This window comes from Prunus dulcis, chromosome 4 (genome assembly GCF_902201215.1).
Source record: "Prunus dulcis chromosome 4, ALMONDv2, whole genome shotgun sequence".
In the NCBI taxonomy this organism is placed as follows: domain Eukaryota; kingdom Viridiplantae; phylum Streptophyta; class Magnoliopsida; order Rosales; family Rosaceae; genus Prunus; species Prunus dulcis.
In genome coordinates this window covers 6,569,915-6,587,821 of record NC_047653.1, presented here as the reverse complement: position 1 = coordinate 6,587,821, position 17,907 = coordinate 6,569,915, and the positions used below count along the sequence as shown (strand labels likewise).

General features: G+C 36.6%; 2 protein-coding genes and 1 long non-coding RNA gene across 6 annotated transcripts; 1 reads left to right on the top strand and 2 right to left on the bottom strand.

Moving 5' to 3' along the window:
- Positions 1–102: 102 nt before the first annotated feature.
- On the bottom strand, positions 103–7,037 carry LOC117626027 (potassium transporter 10-like). 2 transcript variants are annotated; one of them, XM_034357654.1, is made up of 8 exons: positions 6,777–7,037; positions 6,163–6,388; positions 4,662–4,907; positions 3,164–3,214; positions 2,791–3,051; positions 2,521–2,688; positions 1,497–1,748; positions 103–1,232 (listed from the first exon to the last, which is right to left on the bottom strand). In XM_034357654.1, the coding sequence occupies exons 1-8, from the start codon at positions 6,888–6,890 to the stop codon at positions 181–183; spliced, it is 2,370 nt and encodes a 789-aa protein (XP_034213545.1). In that variant the 5' UTR covers positions 6,891–7,037; the 3' UTR covers positions 103–180. The 2 variants fall into 2 exon arrangements, with proteins under 2 accessions (XP_034213545.1, XP_034213546.1); XM_034357655.1 differs by lacking the exon at positions 3,164–3,214.
- A 522-nt stretch (positions 7,038–7,559) lies between these two features.
- LOC117626028 lies at positions 7,560–8,841 on the top strand. Its single transcript, XR_004585481.1, has 2 exons — positions 7,560–7,898; positions 8,364–8,841. It is a non-coding gene; the product is annotated as an uncharacterized LOC117626028 (long non-coding RNA).
- Positions 8,842–10,215: 1,374 nt separating this feature from the next.
- LOC117626025 (potassium transporter 11-like) lies at positions 10,216–16,566 on the bottom strand. Of its 3 annotated transcripts, none has more exons than XM_034357651.1 (9): positions 16,222–16,566; positions 15,577–15,871; positions 14,964–15,189; positions 14,004–14,249; positions 13,491–13,541; positions 13,105–13,365; positions 12,825–12,998; positions 11,974–12,228; positions 10,216–11,455 (listed from the first exon to the last, which is right to left on the bottom strand). In XM_034357651.1, the coding sequence occupies exons 2-9, from the start codon at positions 15,733–15,735 to the stop codon at positions 10,413–10,415; spliced, it is 2,415 nt and encodes an 804-aa protein (XP_034213542.1). In that variant the 5' UTR covers positions 15,736–15,871; positions 16,222–16,566; the 3' UTR covers positions 10,216–10,412. The 3 variants fall into 3 exon arrangements, with proteins under 3 accessions (XP_034213542.1, XP_034213544.1, XP_034213543.1); XM_034357653.1 differs by having other exon boundaries at positions 14,964–15,186; XM_034357652.1 differs by having other exon boundaries at positions 15,577–15,739.
- Between the last annotated feature and the right edge of the window lie 1,341 nt (positions 16,567–17,907).

The window sequence follows — 17,907 nt, the reverse complement described above, 5'->3', positions numbered from 1 at the left end:
ATCCAATGAAAAGTAGTGCTTGAAAATATCACAAGCTGAGACATTATGATTTGGACAAGACTGCATACCAACAATAGGTGGACGTTAAGTCAAAACATGGAGTTTTGTTGGATCCAACCGAGTCACAATTTCTTTTTTGGTAATTTGAGTCAATTGCTGGTTTATGCTACCAAAAAGTGTTTATACATAGAAAATCTGTCCAACACTCAAGAGACTCTCATGAGGAACATTGAAGAGTACACTGTTTCCTCTACATATCTTCCTAAGAAATGCATAAAGGTAATCAACAGCCATCTTTTTAAAACAATTTGAGTCCCTCCTAGCTCTCACTACAGTATTTCCCAGTATGTGCACCACCCCTGCATCTCTACACCTGTTCAAGAATTCTATTTCGTCGATCTCCACCAGCTGGCTGCTTGTAGGAATGGAGCAAGTCAGAGGCTGGCTCACGTATATTGGAGAATCAGCAAGCTCAATTGAGTCCACTGATGTAATTGACACGTCTGCACTGGAGTAAGGTATACTTCTGTTGTTGTTATTGTTCCACATGGCATCTTTTGATTGGATTGTTTGCTGGTTAAGTATACTGGATACATCAGAGCCTGGAGATCCTTCCATCAGGGACTCAAGCCGGACAAACGTGAAAAGGTTGTCAAAGAGCTTCTCCTCAAAGTCATCATCCTTTTTGTGGTCGTCTTTGTAGCCATATCTTACAACACAACGGAACATGTGGAAGTTATTGGGTCCAATCCGCTTTACCAGGAACCGTTCTTCTTCTGGGACTGTGCAGACAGGAAGGTACTTCACGCAGACAAAGACTACAACAGAATGGATGGCGGGAAGGTTGGTGATAAAGTGAGAGAAGATGTGGGGCACTCCAGTGGCTATCTCAGAGTACACAAGTCCTATCCCAGGTACCCGAACCAGTCCTAAACTGGGACCGAGTCCAAGAATCCATGCCATCGATACCTTACTGTGCATCTCAATGTCAAAGCGTATTACTGTACCGTAATGCCAGCCATACATAACGATAAAGAAGGCTACTGCAATCACAAGAGGAACCCACCCACCTTGATTGACCTTAAGGAGTACAGCAGAAAAGTAAGTGCCCTCCACTACCAATGTTAAGCAAGCGAAAAAGAGTACAAGAGTCCAATGGCAGCGCCACACTAATATCATGACTAAAATCATAAGAAATGTGGTTACCAACATGACTATGACAACAGCCGTCCCTGTTGCAACATGTACGATTGTGTTAGTTGTTGCAAGTTCAACCAGCGAGCTTGGAAAGGGATACGATAAGTAATAGTCAGAGCGCAAGTTTAAGAAGAGAAATGCGAACAAGATTTGTCTAAAATTTCACCCAGTAATCACTACTCGGGATGAAATTCATTGGCTCATTCAAAAGTTTATAGCTTATTCCATGACATGTTACTATAGGGATATTATGCAGAATCAGGTGGTGTGATATGAGGGGAACAGGAGGATAAACTCACCAGCAGCGTTCCCAATTTGGCTTTGATTTTTAAATCCAGCTGTCACGGAAATGCATAGAATCATAAGAATCCAATTAATGTCTGGAATATATATCTGGTGATGGCTCCTTGATGTATATACAACTTTGACTCTTGGGAAACAGCCAAGTGCAAGGGCCTGCTTGATTAATGAAAAAGTTGCAGTTATGGTGGCCTGACTTGCAACAATAGCAGCTGCAGTTGCAACACTGAACACAGGCCAATATATGCTTTCTGCAAAAATGATTAATCGGCATCTTTCAGCAACAAATTACCATCAACATGGGGCATTCACTCTACTCTGAAAATGTATGAAAGTTTAAGAGAATTTTCTTGAATAACAGAATTCAAATGAAAATTGCCATGTATAATTTCCTAGTTATTTATGAAATTCTTCTTGAAGTGTAAATTCCTAGTTCCTACAACACTCTTACTCACGTAACAGACCAACTCCTAAAAGCCATTTTTTTCTTTTTGATGTCCAAACTGGTCTTCAAGAATGAGAGCAACTCCATTGTTAGGAAAGTGCTAACGATGATCATTATACCCATAATTAAATCACCCTTCCAAGTACTAGTATTTTATTTTTGAACTGCTTCAGTTTCAGTATCATGATATCTCTCATAAATATTGAGTTAATGCTCAGACAAGAAATGTGTTATGTTCATATCTTGTTGACAAGTTCCACACATGTTGCAGGGAAAATACCTTACAGGGACATTCCTCACAATACACACACACACACACACACACACACACACACACACACACATATCAGCATTATGACCAGATGACGATAAGTATTTTAATTTAAAATTTTACTTTGTATTAGTTTTCGCACACACACACACACACACACACACATATGGCGCGCGCGCGCGCACACACACACACCAGCATTATGCCCAGATGACGACAAGTATTTTAATTTAAAATTTTACTTTGTATTAGTTTTGGCACTACCAAACGTTTATGCTATATTTTAAAGTTGAGAGATCAAACAAACCTGGAATAGAGTAATAAAACGCCCCGAACACATGATGTGGATATTTCATAAGGTAGGCAGCTTGACCAGAGTAGGCTAAAAGAAGGCAAGGAAATGCAACTAATGTGAAAGCAATCTGTACGGACAGGACTGGGAAATGGGATACGTCAGCAAAAAGAGTTTCTGTTCCTGTAAATGGTGCACAACCAGTATTCAGAGAGTAAAGTCACAAAATTCAGATCAGAAACAAGAGAAGAGATCAAATTCAATAATAGCATACAGAAATTTTACCGTTTATACAAAGCATGATACCTCCGAGAGATGCCCACCCATGTGTACCACCCTTTCGAAAAAATGCTACCACATACACAGGTGAAAAAGCTCTCAAAATGCTAGTATCATATTTCCAAATGTTGAAGATGCCAATTCCTCCAATTAAGAGAAACCAAAGGAGCACAATTGGTGCAAACAGCCAACCGAATTTCTGTGTACCAAATTGTTGCATGATAAACAAAATTACCAGTATAACAACAGCAACAACCACGACTATGTCTGTATAAAGAATGTGTAACTACAATTAGATAAGATTTAGAAAATTGATAGATTCAGTTGCAGAAATGACAAAGCAAATAAAAGAACTTCACATCCAGGAGCATGGAGATACCATTACTAGTATGAAACCGGCAACAATTGATCCCACCAACTGCTGACAGAACTGCGAAAGATAGTATGGTTAAAGTATTACTTATACTTATCGAAAAGAACATGGCTAAGCAGCTTCCAATGGAACTGAGAAAGAATCATTGTCACCGCATCAGCATTAAAGAAACATTAATTATTTTCAAAAGGAGCTCTCAGATGTGGTGTATGTAAAATCCTTTGAATCATAGGCAATTTTCCTTCTAGAATAATGTCCTCTATTACATAAGTCCAAACTATACAATCAGTTCAAACTGAACAGCCAAAATCAAGCCCCTAATTGGAGGCTTCAAAAGGAACATCATAATATAAGATGGATTAGACTAAAAGAAAAACCCCTGAAGATGTCAATAGAGAAGTTAGAAATCTAATTCTATCTCAAAGTATACCCGCATCCCATCAAACGACCTATTATTTTTTTCCAACCAAATAATCCTCAAAGAAGTCAATACCACACACTGCAAAAGGGTAATGTCCTTTTTATCGGCCCCAATACCCGAATAACCTTCCACCAATGACAAGTAACAGTTCGTAGGCAAAGCCACACCACCCCAGACACATTCGAATATTAACCCATATTTGCATTGTCAAAGGGCAATGTTAAAATTTATTACCACTCTTCCACTCCCACTTGCACCAAGCATTTTCATGATCGTATGTACGTTTCTATCCACTATACAATTCTTCACTAACTGACAGAAAGTCAAAAACATACATTCTTGGTCAAACGAAGCCCGAAGAAAATTTTCAAAGCTCACCACCCAAAGACATTTCACTTCATAAATTACAAGATCCTATCCAAGAGATGTAAATCATTTGACATGGTTTAACCTTAGGCATCAATGCATCAATTTGTAACATTTCTGGAGTTATGAATAACTCGCGTGTAAAGAAAACGTGACAGCAGCATGCATGCAGATAGTTCAGAAAGTGGACTACATATTCAACTTAAGAGTATAGCATCCATATGCTCAATATAATGGCAACATGAGTACCATTGGAGACAACAAGTTCTCTTCCTTTTTGTCGTGTAATTACTAAAGATATTATTTTTCAAGTGTTATTATGTTTCTATTCCAAAAGTAAGAAAGCTATTCCAAGAAGTAACCAATATATCGAAAAATAATTTTTATAATCCTTGCAGCATCTCCATAATTGTCACCAGTTGGTTCCTTTGACCCTATCACCTTGCCCAATCTCCAACAGTGGCAGTGCAACATTATTGTACTAGATGCTGAAATCTGTTTAACAACTTTTCTTGTTTAAAGGTTTTCTCATTTAACAAAGGTAACTGCTAAACCTGGCTTATCCAGGCACTTGTTTAAACTCATATACTATTTGGCTGATCTCATTTACCTTTTTGTGTAACCTACTCACATACAATATGTTGAAATAGCATCTGTAAGAAGATTATTTATGAACATATAGACAGAAAAATGATCCTATGACATGAACATATATACCTGATATGGCTGGCGTCAGAATCCCATCCCCTATCACCATGCAAGAGCCAATCAGGACAAGAATAAGAAGTACGTTCTGAATCAATACATGTCCCTCCAACCATCTCTTAGTGCTTGCAGCAAATGATTGCTCACCAAATGTAGAACGGCTATATGTTGTTAGCTCCTCATCACTTTGGTCTTGGTTAGGAACAGTCTTTATTTTTGCATGTCGACAGAGTAATGAATAAAGAGCAAATGTTCCACCTGAAACCATGAGGAGGATAAGCTTACAGGAACCAAGTGTCAGAGGAATCAAACATGGAAATTTGCCTCATTCAGAGGGAACATATTGGGATACTGTATCTCATGGTATACTAGCATCAGAAGTACATATAGCAAAGGATGCATGATATTAGTTAAAAAAAGAATACATAAAAGAGTCTGAATCACCCCTTGCATCTGATCTCATGAGTTTTTATGTTAACGTAAATATTTGCTTTAGCAACGATTTTTTTTTTGAGGCTATACCTGAGATGAAAATAAATCAGGAAAAATTGTGGCGTAAAGCAGCAATATTGATATATACGAGGCCATCACCCAGTGTTATTTCCACATTGACCAGGTATTTTAAGGACCTGAAAACTGGAAGTGGGTTTCCAGAGTTTCACAAGAAACAGCTACTCTGATAAAGGAATCCTCCAAGGCTCAAACTTGTGCGCTGCCATCCCAAGATGTTGCGGTTCAATCATGACTCACCCCAATTTTTCACACTTTACAGTTTATATGAAACTCCCTTTAAATAAAGATTCACTTTTTGTGTGACTTCATACTTTCAAACATGTATTTCCCTCCCTCTAGTTGTATTTTATGCAGTCTTATGGTAAATCATTAAGACAACCCTCCAATATTTTTAAAAGAATTCTGGCATCAATTAATTTCAGAATACTTATTCTTGCACTCACTTTACAATTTTCCATAAGTTTTTATCAACCATAGACTCATTCTGTACATCTTCATGATTGATCCACACAAAGTGTTACAGACCTTTGTCGCTTCCAAGGTGACTATAATAAATCAAAATTATGTTTACCTTCTCAAAGAAGCGAGAACTTAATTTAAAAAAATCTGTGATGTGGGTGTCTTGTACATGTTTACATAATGTTTCTACACCAAATTTTCATCTGTTCCCCTCTCCCTCACAAAATTTATTCTTCCCCCTTTTCTAATTCATGGAATCATCAGGAAGAAAACCTTCCATCAATTCTTCCAAAGGGAAAGCGAAATAAGAACCACCAATCAATTAAGAGAATGAGGGAGATAAATAAATGAACTGCACTGTTGGCGATACGTGAAACAAAAGGCTCAAAAAACCATCCATAATGTAATCCTACCTGCTAGAAAACAATCAATATAGATAAACTAAAATTAATTATCTGGGAACTGCATTACTAGTAGAAAGATGGGCAGGGGGAGCCTATATGATTAGAATAAAGTAACTTTATTGGCTAAGATCAATTACCTTGACCATTGTCATTTGCTCTACAGACAATAAGAACATACTTCACGAGTGCAATAAGAGTGAGGGAATATATAACAACCGATAAAGCTCCAAGTAAATCATCTGGCTCGTCAATTCCATAAGGAAATGTATTATAGAAAACATACAAAGGAGATGTGCCCAAATCTCCATAGACCACACCAAGGCTTTGAAATGCAAGCTGCAGAACCGTTATTGATGAACATTTCTGGAGGAAACAAAAAGCAATCAGAAACAGGAGAAAAGTTAGTCCTAAAATACCACAGTATCTTAAATATCTGTTAATTGCATTCAGGTCATGCCTGGAATGGGCAGGCTACATTCAGTGCAACCATATAGCATAAAAGTGTCACAATCAATAACAAAAGTCTGACTTCATCTAATTGAATGCATTCATTTTCACAATTTCAATTCACTTATCTCTATCTTAACTTAGCAAAACAAAAGAGAGAGGGAAAAAAAACAATTGGGTACGAGATACAAAAATTAAAGACTTCAAAAATGACATTCCCAATTTTGGTGAACTGGGCTTTGAAGCAGTTTACTGCAAAATGAGAAGGGGATGAGAGACAGAGAGACAGAGAGAGACAGAGAACCTTGTCCTCGGACACGTTACTGAACTTATTAGCCTCCTCATCCATGGGCTGGTCCAGCTGTTGATCCAAAGCCCAGACACCACCTTTTTTCTCAGGGTCTTCATTTTCTGTCATTCTGGTGGCAATTTGCAACTCAATAATTCAAATGGTTCTTCTTCCCCTGCAAGAATTCACCTTTCTGGCAACATTTTTCCAATTTCTCAGTTGGGTTTTTTTCTTCTTCTTCTTCTTAGCTTTCTTCTCTTACCCCAGATTTTCCTTGGTGTTTGCTGGTGGGTTGGGACAACAGTTTGTGGAGGATGAGGGGCAGGAATTTTTGTAAGTCTCATGTTTTTCGGGAGGGCAATAGTAAGGTGGTTGATGCCTTGCCTATTTATGGTGCGCATATCATGTGCCATTTATAGATTTTCATAGTGTTGCTTCTCTCTCGTTTGCTTGTCTTCTCTTGTTTGTGTGTAACTTTGTGCCAAATCTCAAATCAGTGGAAACAGACTGCTACACCAAAACTGAAGAACAACCCAGAACTCCATTGAACCCGTACACCCCAACGCCGCCCAACTTGTGATTTACGTGTAATAAAAAAAAGTACTATAGAAATGTTTTGATATCAAGAAGGGAAATTCTATTTGCTCTTTGCACTCCATAATCCCTTTACACCCCATTGAACTTTAATAAAATTTCAAATTACTTACTATATCCAATTTTTCTTCCTAAATTGCTCTCATGAACCCTATTCCCTAACTTACTGTGTACATCTCATCTCATATCATATGTCACCCATCGAAAACCCTCTTCCTTTTCAGACATACCCCATCTGATATCAAACCTCACCCCATGCCATATCAAGCCTCATCCCCATCGAAAATTCCCTCCTCATGTAGACACACCCCATCGCACACTCCATCAGATTTACAACAAGCTCCACCGCACACCTCATCCTCTTTGAAACAGAGCCATCTCACAACCCATCTTTGCAAACCCGAACCTATCTCTAAAACAGAGTCATCACACCCCACAGCTAACCCCAAACGCCTCACCCCGTCGCAAACCACCATCGCCTCAGCCATCGCAAACATCCATCACCGATCTGTCAAGTTTTCACAAATCCTTCGAAGAGCCATGGTTTGATTTCAATTTTGATTTCTATATTTACGTTTCTAAGTGTTGATTAAGCCTATGTTTGATTTCACTTTTGAAAAGCCAAAGTCTGATTTTAATTATTAATTTCAACTTTGTGGGTGTATGGTTCGAACCTTGTTTTACGAAACTGAATTTTAGTTTCGGTGGATTACCATCGAAATGGTTACATTGCTTCAGTAGTAGTCCACCAAATTTGAACCTGATCTGTACTAAAATTAATTTTAGTTTCGGTGGGTTACCACCGAAATCGTTACCTTGTTTCGGTAGTAGTTCACCGAATTTATTTCCATTTTTCAGGAGATTCCTACCAAATGTATTTCGGTTTTTCAATGGTACTTCACCGAATATGTTTTCCTTTTTCAATGATAGTCCACCGAATTTGTTCCATTTTTCAGTGATCATCTACCGAATCTGTTACTTAGTGTGTACTTAATATTGTTTTTTTAGATATAAGATGACTCGCATAGGTACTATTGAGGCTTCATCATCTCAACTTGATAAACAGCGTCCCACAGCCTCAACGAGGAGACAAAGAACGGCTCCCCAAGATGACTTTGAGGATACTACAGAGGTTGAAGATGTAGCTCTTACTCATGATAGTAATGTTGATGCAGAGGTTGAAGATATAGCTGCTACTCATGATAGTAATGTTGAAGTACATGCCGAGCCTACTGAGCATCTCGAGTAGGTCCCATTGATCCATCTTTACTTACGAGTTTTAAAACTCACATAGTAGCTACAATTTGGAATAACCAAATAAGTCGTTTTATTGTGACAATAGAAGGTATAATATAAGTCGGGGAAATGTGGGACAATCTGGAGACCCACATGTTAAGAGAGGCGAACCAAGATGCATATGTGTCTGTCCATGCAGCCACAAACCTATCCTTAAATGAATTTAACCAACTGTCATGTATGCATTCAAGAGCTTTTTGAAATTCACTGAACTTAGACTCAATCTGTCGCAAACAATCTATTCCTCCTCCGTTTATGAACCAACCAAAGTATTCCAATCCTCATTAAATTGCTTCCAATTTTTTAAGGTCTCAAATAACTTCTTGCAGTTTGCCAACACTCCTTTGTTAATATGTCATCTGCATAATAAATGTCGTGCTTTCGGAAATATAGACGTAATAGAATTCATGAGTGATAACTCTCGATCGGTGACAATAACACCAAGAAGACAATTATCATTTTTTCTTGTGCACGAGCCCATCTAAGTAATGCATCTCTACCATTTGAATATCTACACATAAAACTCGTGTTATTTAAAGATAAAATTTGAAACATTAATGCCACGTTAATGATACTTAAAAGGATTTCAGACAAAAAAAATTCAAAATAATTACCGAATAAGTTGTGAATTGATCACTATAGTCCATTACACATTCTGTTCCCACATTATTGCCTTCAGTAGGGCGTCACCTTGTTTTTGTTCCTTCAATGGAAGTAAGATCAAAATAGCTTGCATTAAATTTGTGGTCAACAATAAGTTAATGAAAAATAAATAAATTTCCTTTCGTTGCCACTAAAACGCAGGTAAATTTTCGGAAATAAACCACTAAACAACGTTCCATGTTACGGTGAATCTCTATCACATATTAATTTCATGAAAGGTCAAACACAACCGAAATAGGTGCAATGTTTCGGTGGCATCCCACCGAATTTACTTATAGCGTTTGGTACTGATGTGCTAAATGCAACCAGCGCCCATCATGAAATACCAAACTTGCAAAACGCCAAAAAATAAATTCATACCTCATTCGAAGCCTTTCTAACTTCAATCTCACCCTTCATGAATAAATACAAGATATTTTTTCACCAATATACACGTATAAATCTCGTTAGAGTCGTAGGAACATGATGATTTGAGAAAAAAGTCAAACTATGGTTGCATGAACATATGTGGGGTGTAGTGAGCAATTTTAATTTTAATTTTAAATTTTTTTGTCCTTAACGGTAATTATGTGTAAGGGTAAAATAAATTATTCATATTTAAAATTAGTATGGGATGCAAAGAGTAAATAATGGAGAGCCAATAAAATCTCTCAATCAAGAAAAAACAAATTAAAGCAAAAGAATAAATAAGTAAATACTCTCCCAAAATATGGCTACGGATTTTTACCCAAATTGGGCCTGACCTGCAACAGGGTGAAGGCCCAGATGAGTAGCCCTAGTGGAGTGTAGTTCTTTAGGCTTTAGCAGCCCATGTCGCTAAAGAATAATTGAAAACTATATTAATGTCTCTTTTTTGTTTTTTGGTGGAAATTTCATAATAATAAAGTAAATAACAAAATTATTATTGAAAATTTACCACAACGTATATATTTCCCCATGTTCAACAGGAGTAGCACAAACAGATATCCCATTTGTCAAGATTTTCTCAACATTTCTTTACTTTTTAATTGCATTCCCAATATGATTTAAAATGCAACAAAAGTGAAACAATCGGCATTTACAGTATGATATAAGTTTCATTGACGATAGACAGAAAATTTACACATAGAAAATCTGTCCAACATTCAAAAGACTCTCATGAGGAACATTGAAGATCACACTGTGCTCCCTGCAAACTTTTCTAAGAAATGCATAAATGTAATCAACAGCTATCTTTTTGTAGAACCTGGAATCCCTCCTTGCTCTCACAACCGTGTTCCCAAGTATATGCACCACCCCAGCATCTCTACAATTATTCAGAAATTCTAGCTCATCAATCTCATTCTGCATGCTCAGTTGACTGGATGAACTCATAGTATTGTTTGCATGCAATGGAGATTTAGCAGGCACAATTGAGTCCACTGATGAGATAGTAAGGTCTGCAGTCGATCCAATTGTGTTGCCATTATTATTTATTAGGCCTTCCATTGACCTCTCAGTTTGCTGGCCATATATACTGTACTCATCCGAGTCTGAACACCCCTCCATCATGGACTCAAGCCGGACAAACATGAAAAGGTTGTCGAAGAGTTTTTTCTCAAAGTCATCATCTTTCTTGTGGAGGTCTTTGTAACCGTATCTTGCAACACAACGGAACATGTGGAAACTCTTGGGGCCAATCCGCTTTACAAGGAATCTTTCTTCTTCTGGGACAGTGTATACAGGAAGATACTTCACACAAACAAAGACGACAACCGAATGGATCGCAGGCAGGTTGGTGATGAAGTGGGAAAAGATGTGAGGCACTCCACTTGCAAGCTCGGTGTACACAAGTCCTATCCCAGGGACCCGAACCAGTCCTAAACTGGGGCCAAGTCCAAGAAGCCATGCCATTGAAACCTTACTGTGCATCTCAAACTCATAACGTTTCAATGTACCATAATGCCAAACATACATGATGAGAAGAAAGGCAGCTGCAATCACAAGAGGAACCCATCCACCTTGATCAACCTTGAAGAGGACAGCGGAAAAGTAAGTGCATTCCACAACCAGTGACAAACCAGTGAATATCAGGACAAGAATCCAATGACAGCGCCACACTAATATCATGATTAGAGTCATGAGCAGTGTGGTTGCTAGCATGACCACGACAACTGCCGTCCCTGTTATAACATAAAACATAATGCAATTGAGTGCAAGCTTGATTTGGAAGAAAGACCCTGAGCTACCATAAATATTAACTTATTTAAAATCAATGACCAAAATTCTAATTGAATATTATTAAAGGTATACACATACTCTTGTATCTCTTATTAATGTTTGGGTTGTTAATCATTCAATAAAGTAAGAGCTTCTATCTTCTCTTTGTTTTGGATTGTTATCATGGTACCAGAACAGGTTTTTATACGATTTCTCACAGCAGCAAGTCAGTTAACTATTGGTCTGTATTGTCACCTTAAAAAGTTCACCACCTCCCTACTTCTTCACCTCCTAATTTATCCCAAATACATCTTCACCTCCTAATTTATCTCAAACACTTCTTCCTCTCATATTTCTTTATTTAAAGAAGTTCCAAACATTCTTTCCAAGAATTTTTCACAATTGCATTTGAGCCTAGTTCAACAAAGTAGAGAATATGGCTTACATAAGCTTCAAGACATTTAGCAAAGGATGAACTTACCATACGCATTTCCAATTTGGCTTTGATTTTTGAATCCAGCAGTCACAGCAATGCAAAGAATCATAAGAATCCAATTAATATCTGGAATATATATTTGGCCGAGGAACTTCTTTGATGTGTGTACAACTTTGACTCTAGGAAAACAGCCAAGTGCAAGAGCCTGCTTAATTATTGAAAAAGTCGCCGATATAGTTGCTTGACTTGCAACTACTGCAGCTAGAGTCGCAACAATGAAGACTGGCCAATATATTTTCTCTGCAGTATGAGAAGCAATAAGCATCTTTGGAACAACAATATGCTACTTATTGTTTAAGAGATTATGTTACTCGTTTCCTGTATAATCGTAGTTTACGTTAGAGATTCAATAGAGAATGGCACAGTGAAAAAATTGAGAGAATCCAAATTGTATGGGCTCATAGAGATGAAAGATTTCTTAATTCTCATAGCATAAAAGAACTTTATGGAATTTGTATCTGTTTCATCTCACAATTTATCATTTTAATCCATGAATTAGAAATTATCCTTTATAATCTCTCAACTTTCTACATGAATTTGAATGCAGGTTTTAGTAAATTAAAGTTCAGCCAACTTTGGATTTTTGTAGAGAGTTTTACCCTCACAACCAAAGTCAAAGTTTGAAGCTACCCATCCCCCTTTGACCTCCTTCGTACCCAAAAAAAGACCCAGTAATCTACATTAGTTAAGATTTAAAAGAATAAAAAGACTTGAGTAAATATTTTTATATTTTTAAAATTCTATCAAATACTATTACTAAAAATTTTAGTGTGCTTAATTATGAGAAACCCGTTTATGTGTTCTCCCATGTATGCAAAATAAAGATTAGGGCAAACCTGGAATGGAAAGATAAAATGCTTGAAGCACAGTTTTGTTGTCATGATTTTTCATAAGGTACGCAGCTTGACCAGAATAGGCTAAAAGAAGGCAAGGAAACACAACCGTAGTGAAAGCAATCTGTACAGCTGAAACTGGAAAATGGGCAAGGTCGGCAAAGAGTGCTTCAGTCCCTGTAATCATTACTAACTTGTCATCAGAATCCAAAATAGCAGATGTGGTATTAGGATACAGAAACTTAAAGAGCTGAAAAGTGAAATTAGGATACAGAAACTTTACCTGTTATACTAAGCATGATACCTCCAAGGGAAGTCCAACCATCTCTCCCATTCCTTTTAAAATACCGATATATATAGACGGGCGAAAAAGCTCTCAAAACACTACTGTCATGTTTCCAGATGTTGAATATGCCAATACCTCCAATTAAGAGAAACCAAAGAAGCACAATGGGAGCAAAGAGCCAACCAACTTTATCTGTACCATAGTGCTGTACGCTAAACAAGCCTACTAATATTACAACAGCAACAAGTATGACATAATCTGCACCACAACAAACAAAGTATCAGTTAAAGACATAATTCAGGAGTAGTGACTGAGAAAGGTACAGAGGCAAGGAACCACATTTAAAAAATAAAAACATTTAGTTCCAAGGAATATGACGGTACCATTTTTCATGCCAGGGCTGCTTACTTTGATCCCACCAGCAGCTGATAAAACTGCCAAAAGCAAAGCATAGTTGATATCTTCTAATGATATGGAGAGAAACAAAACAATTTTAACCACACTCATTTCAAGCGTTGATTTTTCCCCATTTTAATTCCTTTCTTGGAAGAAACTTTAGTACTCTACAGCCCCTATTAAAGTATATTTCTTTTGTTTTGGAATGAAACTCTAGGATTGTAAGCTGGGAAGAGATTGTTATCCATGTCGATAACCACACTCACCCCCACATCCCATTATCTTTTTCTATATATATATATATTGTTTACTTACCTATTTAGGCCTTTTAATAAAAAGTTCCTTACGCTTCTTGTGTACCTGGGTTGTGCCCCCATTGGGCCCTTTCTAATAAACAACTTTTGCTTATCAAAGAACAAATAATGGCAGAGAGACAAAAAGGATAAACAGATGGATTATTAGGAAAAGATATATGACTTCTAGTATCAAGAAATGTGTACCAGATATAGCTGGAGTAAGAATCCCATCACCAATCACCATACAAGTGCCAACGAGGACCAGAAGAAGAAGGGCATTCTTCCTTGATGCATGCCCCTCCAACCACTTCTTGGTTTTTGCAGCATATGATTGTTCATGGAAAGTAGAACGACTATACGTTGTTAGCTCTTCATCAGTCCGGTGTTGGTTAGGAATAGTTTTTACATTTGCATGTCGGCAGAGCAATGAATAAAGAGCAAATGTTCCACCTGCAACGCAGAAACCACTTATTCCGTAGAACTTTATGGTGACTCATGAGCAACAAACAGTACCATACAACTCTTGGACGCATGCAGTTTGAGAACAATGAGCACAAGATACACGATGTCATGTTTAAATTAATTTCAGGAAAATAACTAATAAAGGAAATTTGTTAAACACCTCCTCTGTTCTAAATCAAGAAGTATATGTACCAATGTGTTACCTAAATAATCAGTTCGTTTACAAATGTGGCTTCACTCACACTGCTACGAGTGATACGGTAAAATCATAACCAATGACATGAGTTCGGGGTCAAATTGGTAAGTAAAAATAATATGGGCATGTAAGCCGAACACTAGACACTTGTATATGCTACTTCTTTTACAAAATAATTCTGTCAAGCTAATTACTTTCCTGCCAGAGACTACTTTATTAAAGATAAACAAGAAAAAGGAAACACAAGCTAATTTGTTCTTTAACATTTTTCATAACAATTACTGATGGGAAAGTATGGCTAGAATGTTCTAATAAAAATGCATAACAATTCACATATTTGACCAAGTATATTGCACTTATGTTTATCATTACAGGTAGACACATGTGAATAATCACCATTGCATATGGTAAGCTGTAACAGTGAACATATGTACTTTATCCCTTTTATCATCCCATAAAACACCAAACAATTGATGAAGCAAATCTACATATAGAGTTTGGTTTACCTTGACCACTGTCATTCGCCCTACAAACAACGAACACATACTTGAGGAGCGGAATAAGAGTAAGAGAGTATATAATCAATGAAAGAGCTCCAACCACATCCTCCGGGTCTGAAATTCCATGAGGAAACGTATTGTAGAAAACATACAAGGGAGAAGTACCCAAATCTCCAAAAACCACTCCAAGACTTTGGAATGCAAGCCGCATAAGCAATAGTGCAGAGAACTTCTGGAGATTTGAAAATTGGATCAGCACACACAATCAAGAATATACATTATCCTCAGAATCCACTAATATCAGGCAATTACTTAAACCATATAGCATATCACTTTTTCAGTCGTTTTCATAGCAATTGAAATATTTCCAACAATAACTACACAAGAAATCCATATATTCATTTCCAACATCCTAAAATATGCACAACATTATTATCAGACTGAAGTCATTTTACCAGTTGAAAATCTTTGGGAATTGGAAATATAAATTGGAACTTGTTGACTTAAAAACAGTTAAACCCCAGAAGGTTTAAATTCATTGACAAGGAGTAAATACCGTTTCACTTCATTGTATATACAGGAGAGAGAGAGAGAGAGAGAGAGAGAGAGAGAGAGGTACCTTTTCCCTGTACATATTTCTAAGCCTGCCAGCCTCCTCATCCATGGGTTGGTCAAGCTTCTGATCCAAAACCCACATACTGCCTTTGTTGGTATCACTATCTTCATCAATCTCCACTCTTGAAGCCATTGAAATTTCAAATGATTCTGCAGCTTTCATAAAGCTATAATAGAAAAACTCAAAGAAAACCAATATGAACTATCACTAAAAGTGATTGGAACCAGATCTTCAAAATTTGATCTTCACTTGAAATCTATTCCCAATAGAACTATGAATTGAAACCCAGCAATACAATCTGAAGACCAAATAAGGAAAAAACACAAACCCATGATTAGGGTGATATGTTCAGTTCAAAAATAACTCTTTTTAAAGCAACAATAGACAATTAACAGACAGTAACAAGAAATTGACATCAGTCCTGTGGCCAGGCAGAGCTAAAAAATTGACACCACCTAAAGTTCAATCTTGGTACAAGCTGAAAATGAATTAAAGCTAAAAACTTGATACTTCAACTCAGTGCCAGCAATTACAGGAATTGAACAAAAAGCATTAAAACACAGAGACCCAATTGAGGGCAGAAGAGCTCAAAAGCACCTCACACAGAAAATGAAATGACAGAACAGACAAAGAAGTGAGAATTATTACTTTGTCACTGGAATTCCCAAGTGGGGTCAACTGGAGAAGAGGCTGAGGCTCAGCCACATGATCAATAAGCATCCCTTTGTACTAAAGCAGAGAGATAAGCAGAAGCCCAAGTCGGTTTTCAGGGAAAAAAACGAAGGCTGTAACAGAAAGAGAGAGTTGTGTGCAGGTTCACAGGGCGTTTTGGCTGTTTATCTGTTCAAAGCACAAAGTTTCAGACAAATAACAGAAAAAAACACAAGGACTTTCTCAGCTGCTTTAATGAAAGAGTTTACACATAAAGCATCTCTCTGCCAATCAATGAGAGAGAATATAGAAAGAGGCGGACAGAGGAGGAAGAGAGAGAGGAGAAGTTGTTTGGTTTTTATGTATATATTTTGTTACAGTCCTGATCTCTTGGATTCCTGTAGTCCAAGAGATTTATGGTCACTCACCGTTGAATGTAAATTCAACGGTTGACTTGAATCGAGTAATAATCATTTATGTCATATTGCATTTATATATATCATTTTGAACTATTGAATTAATATCCAACGGTGGGTGACCACAATCTCTTGAACTCTTGTGATTCAAGAGATCGGGACTGTATTTTGTTATTCATTTCCAAGAGACACAAACACATTTGGTAATTAATCAGCTGATGTCTGAGACTTTAAGCAGTTAATTTGTATATAATCTACTGCTATTAAATAAAAAGCAAAATAACGAAGAATTTAAGAAAATATTAAGAAGGGTGAAACAAAATTAATAATATGAATTTATTTTCAGATGCAATGCAAATATGAATTTCTGATGTGGGCAGGTTGTCACTTGTCAGTAAAATTCGATTGTGTAAAGTTTTTTTTAATGTTAGCAGTGGGCCCCCAAAACTGATTGGTTGAATGGGAGTGTCAAATCCGATGGAACTTCTTCCATCTTTGTGTGGATACTATTGTATGCAATAATTTGAGCCACCTTTCTTCCAGCAATATATTTATAGCCAATTAATGTATCATCATAAAAAGTAAATAGGAAATATCAAACCAATTTTCCGGAAAAGAAAATAAATGGTCCAGTGAAGAAAATAATGAACATGGGATGATGGACTGTGAATATTCAGATGTCACAATACAAAAGCAAAAACATCTAAATGTACTTGGAAATGTTATAGTATATGTATCCAATATTTATTTTAATATTTTGTACTCGATGAAAGAATGAATCATAAAATATTTTTTCGTCGTAAGAAAAAGTTATTTATTTGATGTAGTGGTATTTCTTCTATTATCAGTTGAGTGTTTTATTTCTTTCTAACTTATGAAGAATTAATTGCATTCAAGGCTGTTTATTTTATTTTATTAATGCATGCATGTAAATTTTTTTTAACAGTGAAAGTTTTTAATTACTAAAACCTAGAGTTGAAATTTAGGTACCAATTTGAATTAATAATAATAGAACAAAATTGGTAAGATTCTTTGCTAATTGTCTTCTCTTTTTTTTCTTTGGTAGGAGTGTTAATCGTCTTATAAAATTATTAAGAATCTTTTGTTGTCAATCATGTACATACGGAAAGTCAAAGCCTTAGTTTAATTACTAAATTTGAAACTAAAGATTGCTAGGGTCAACTTACTTTCTTCCAAACCCATCATTTTAGCATTTTCATCTCACATGCCTCACATTCTCTTTTCTTTAACTTTGAATGAAATTAAG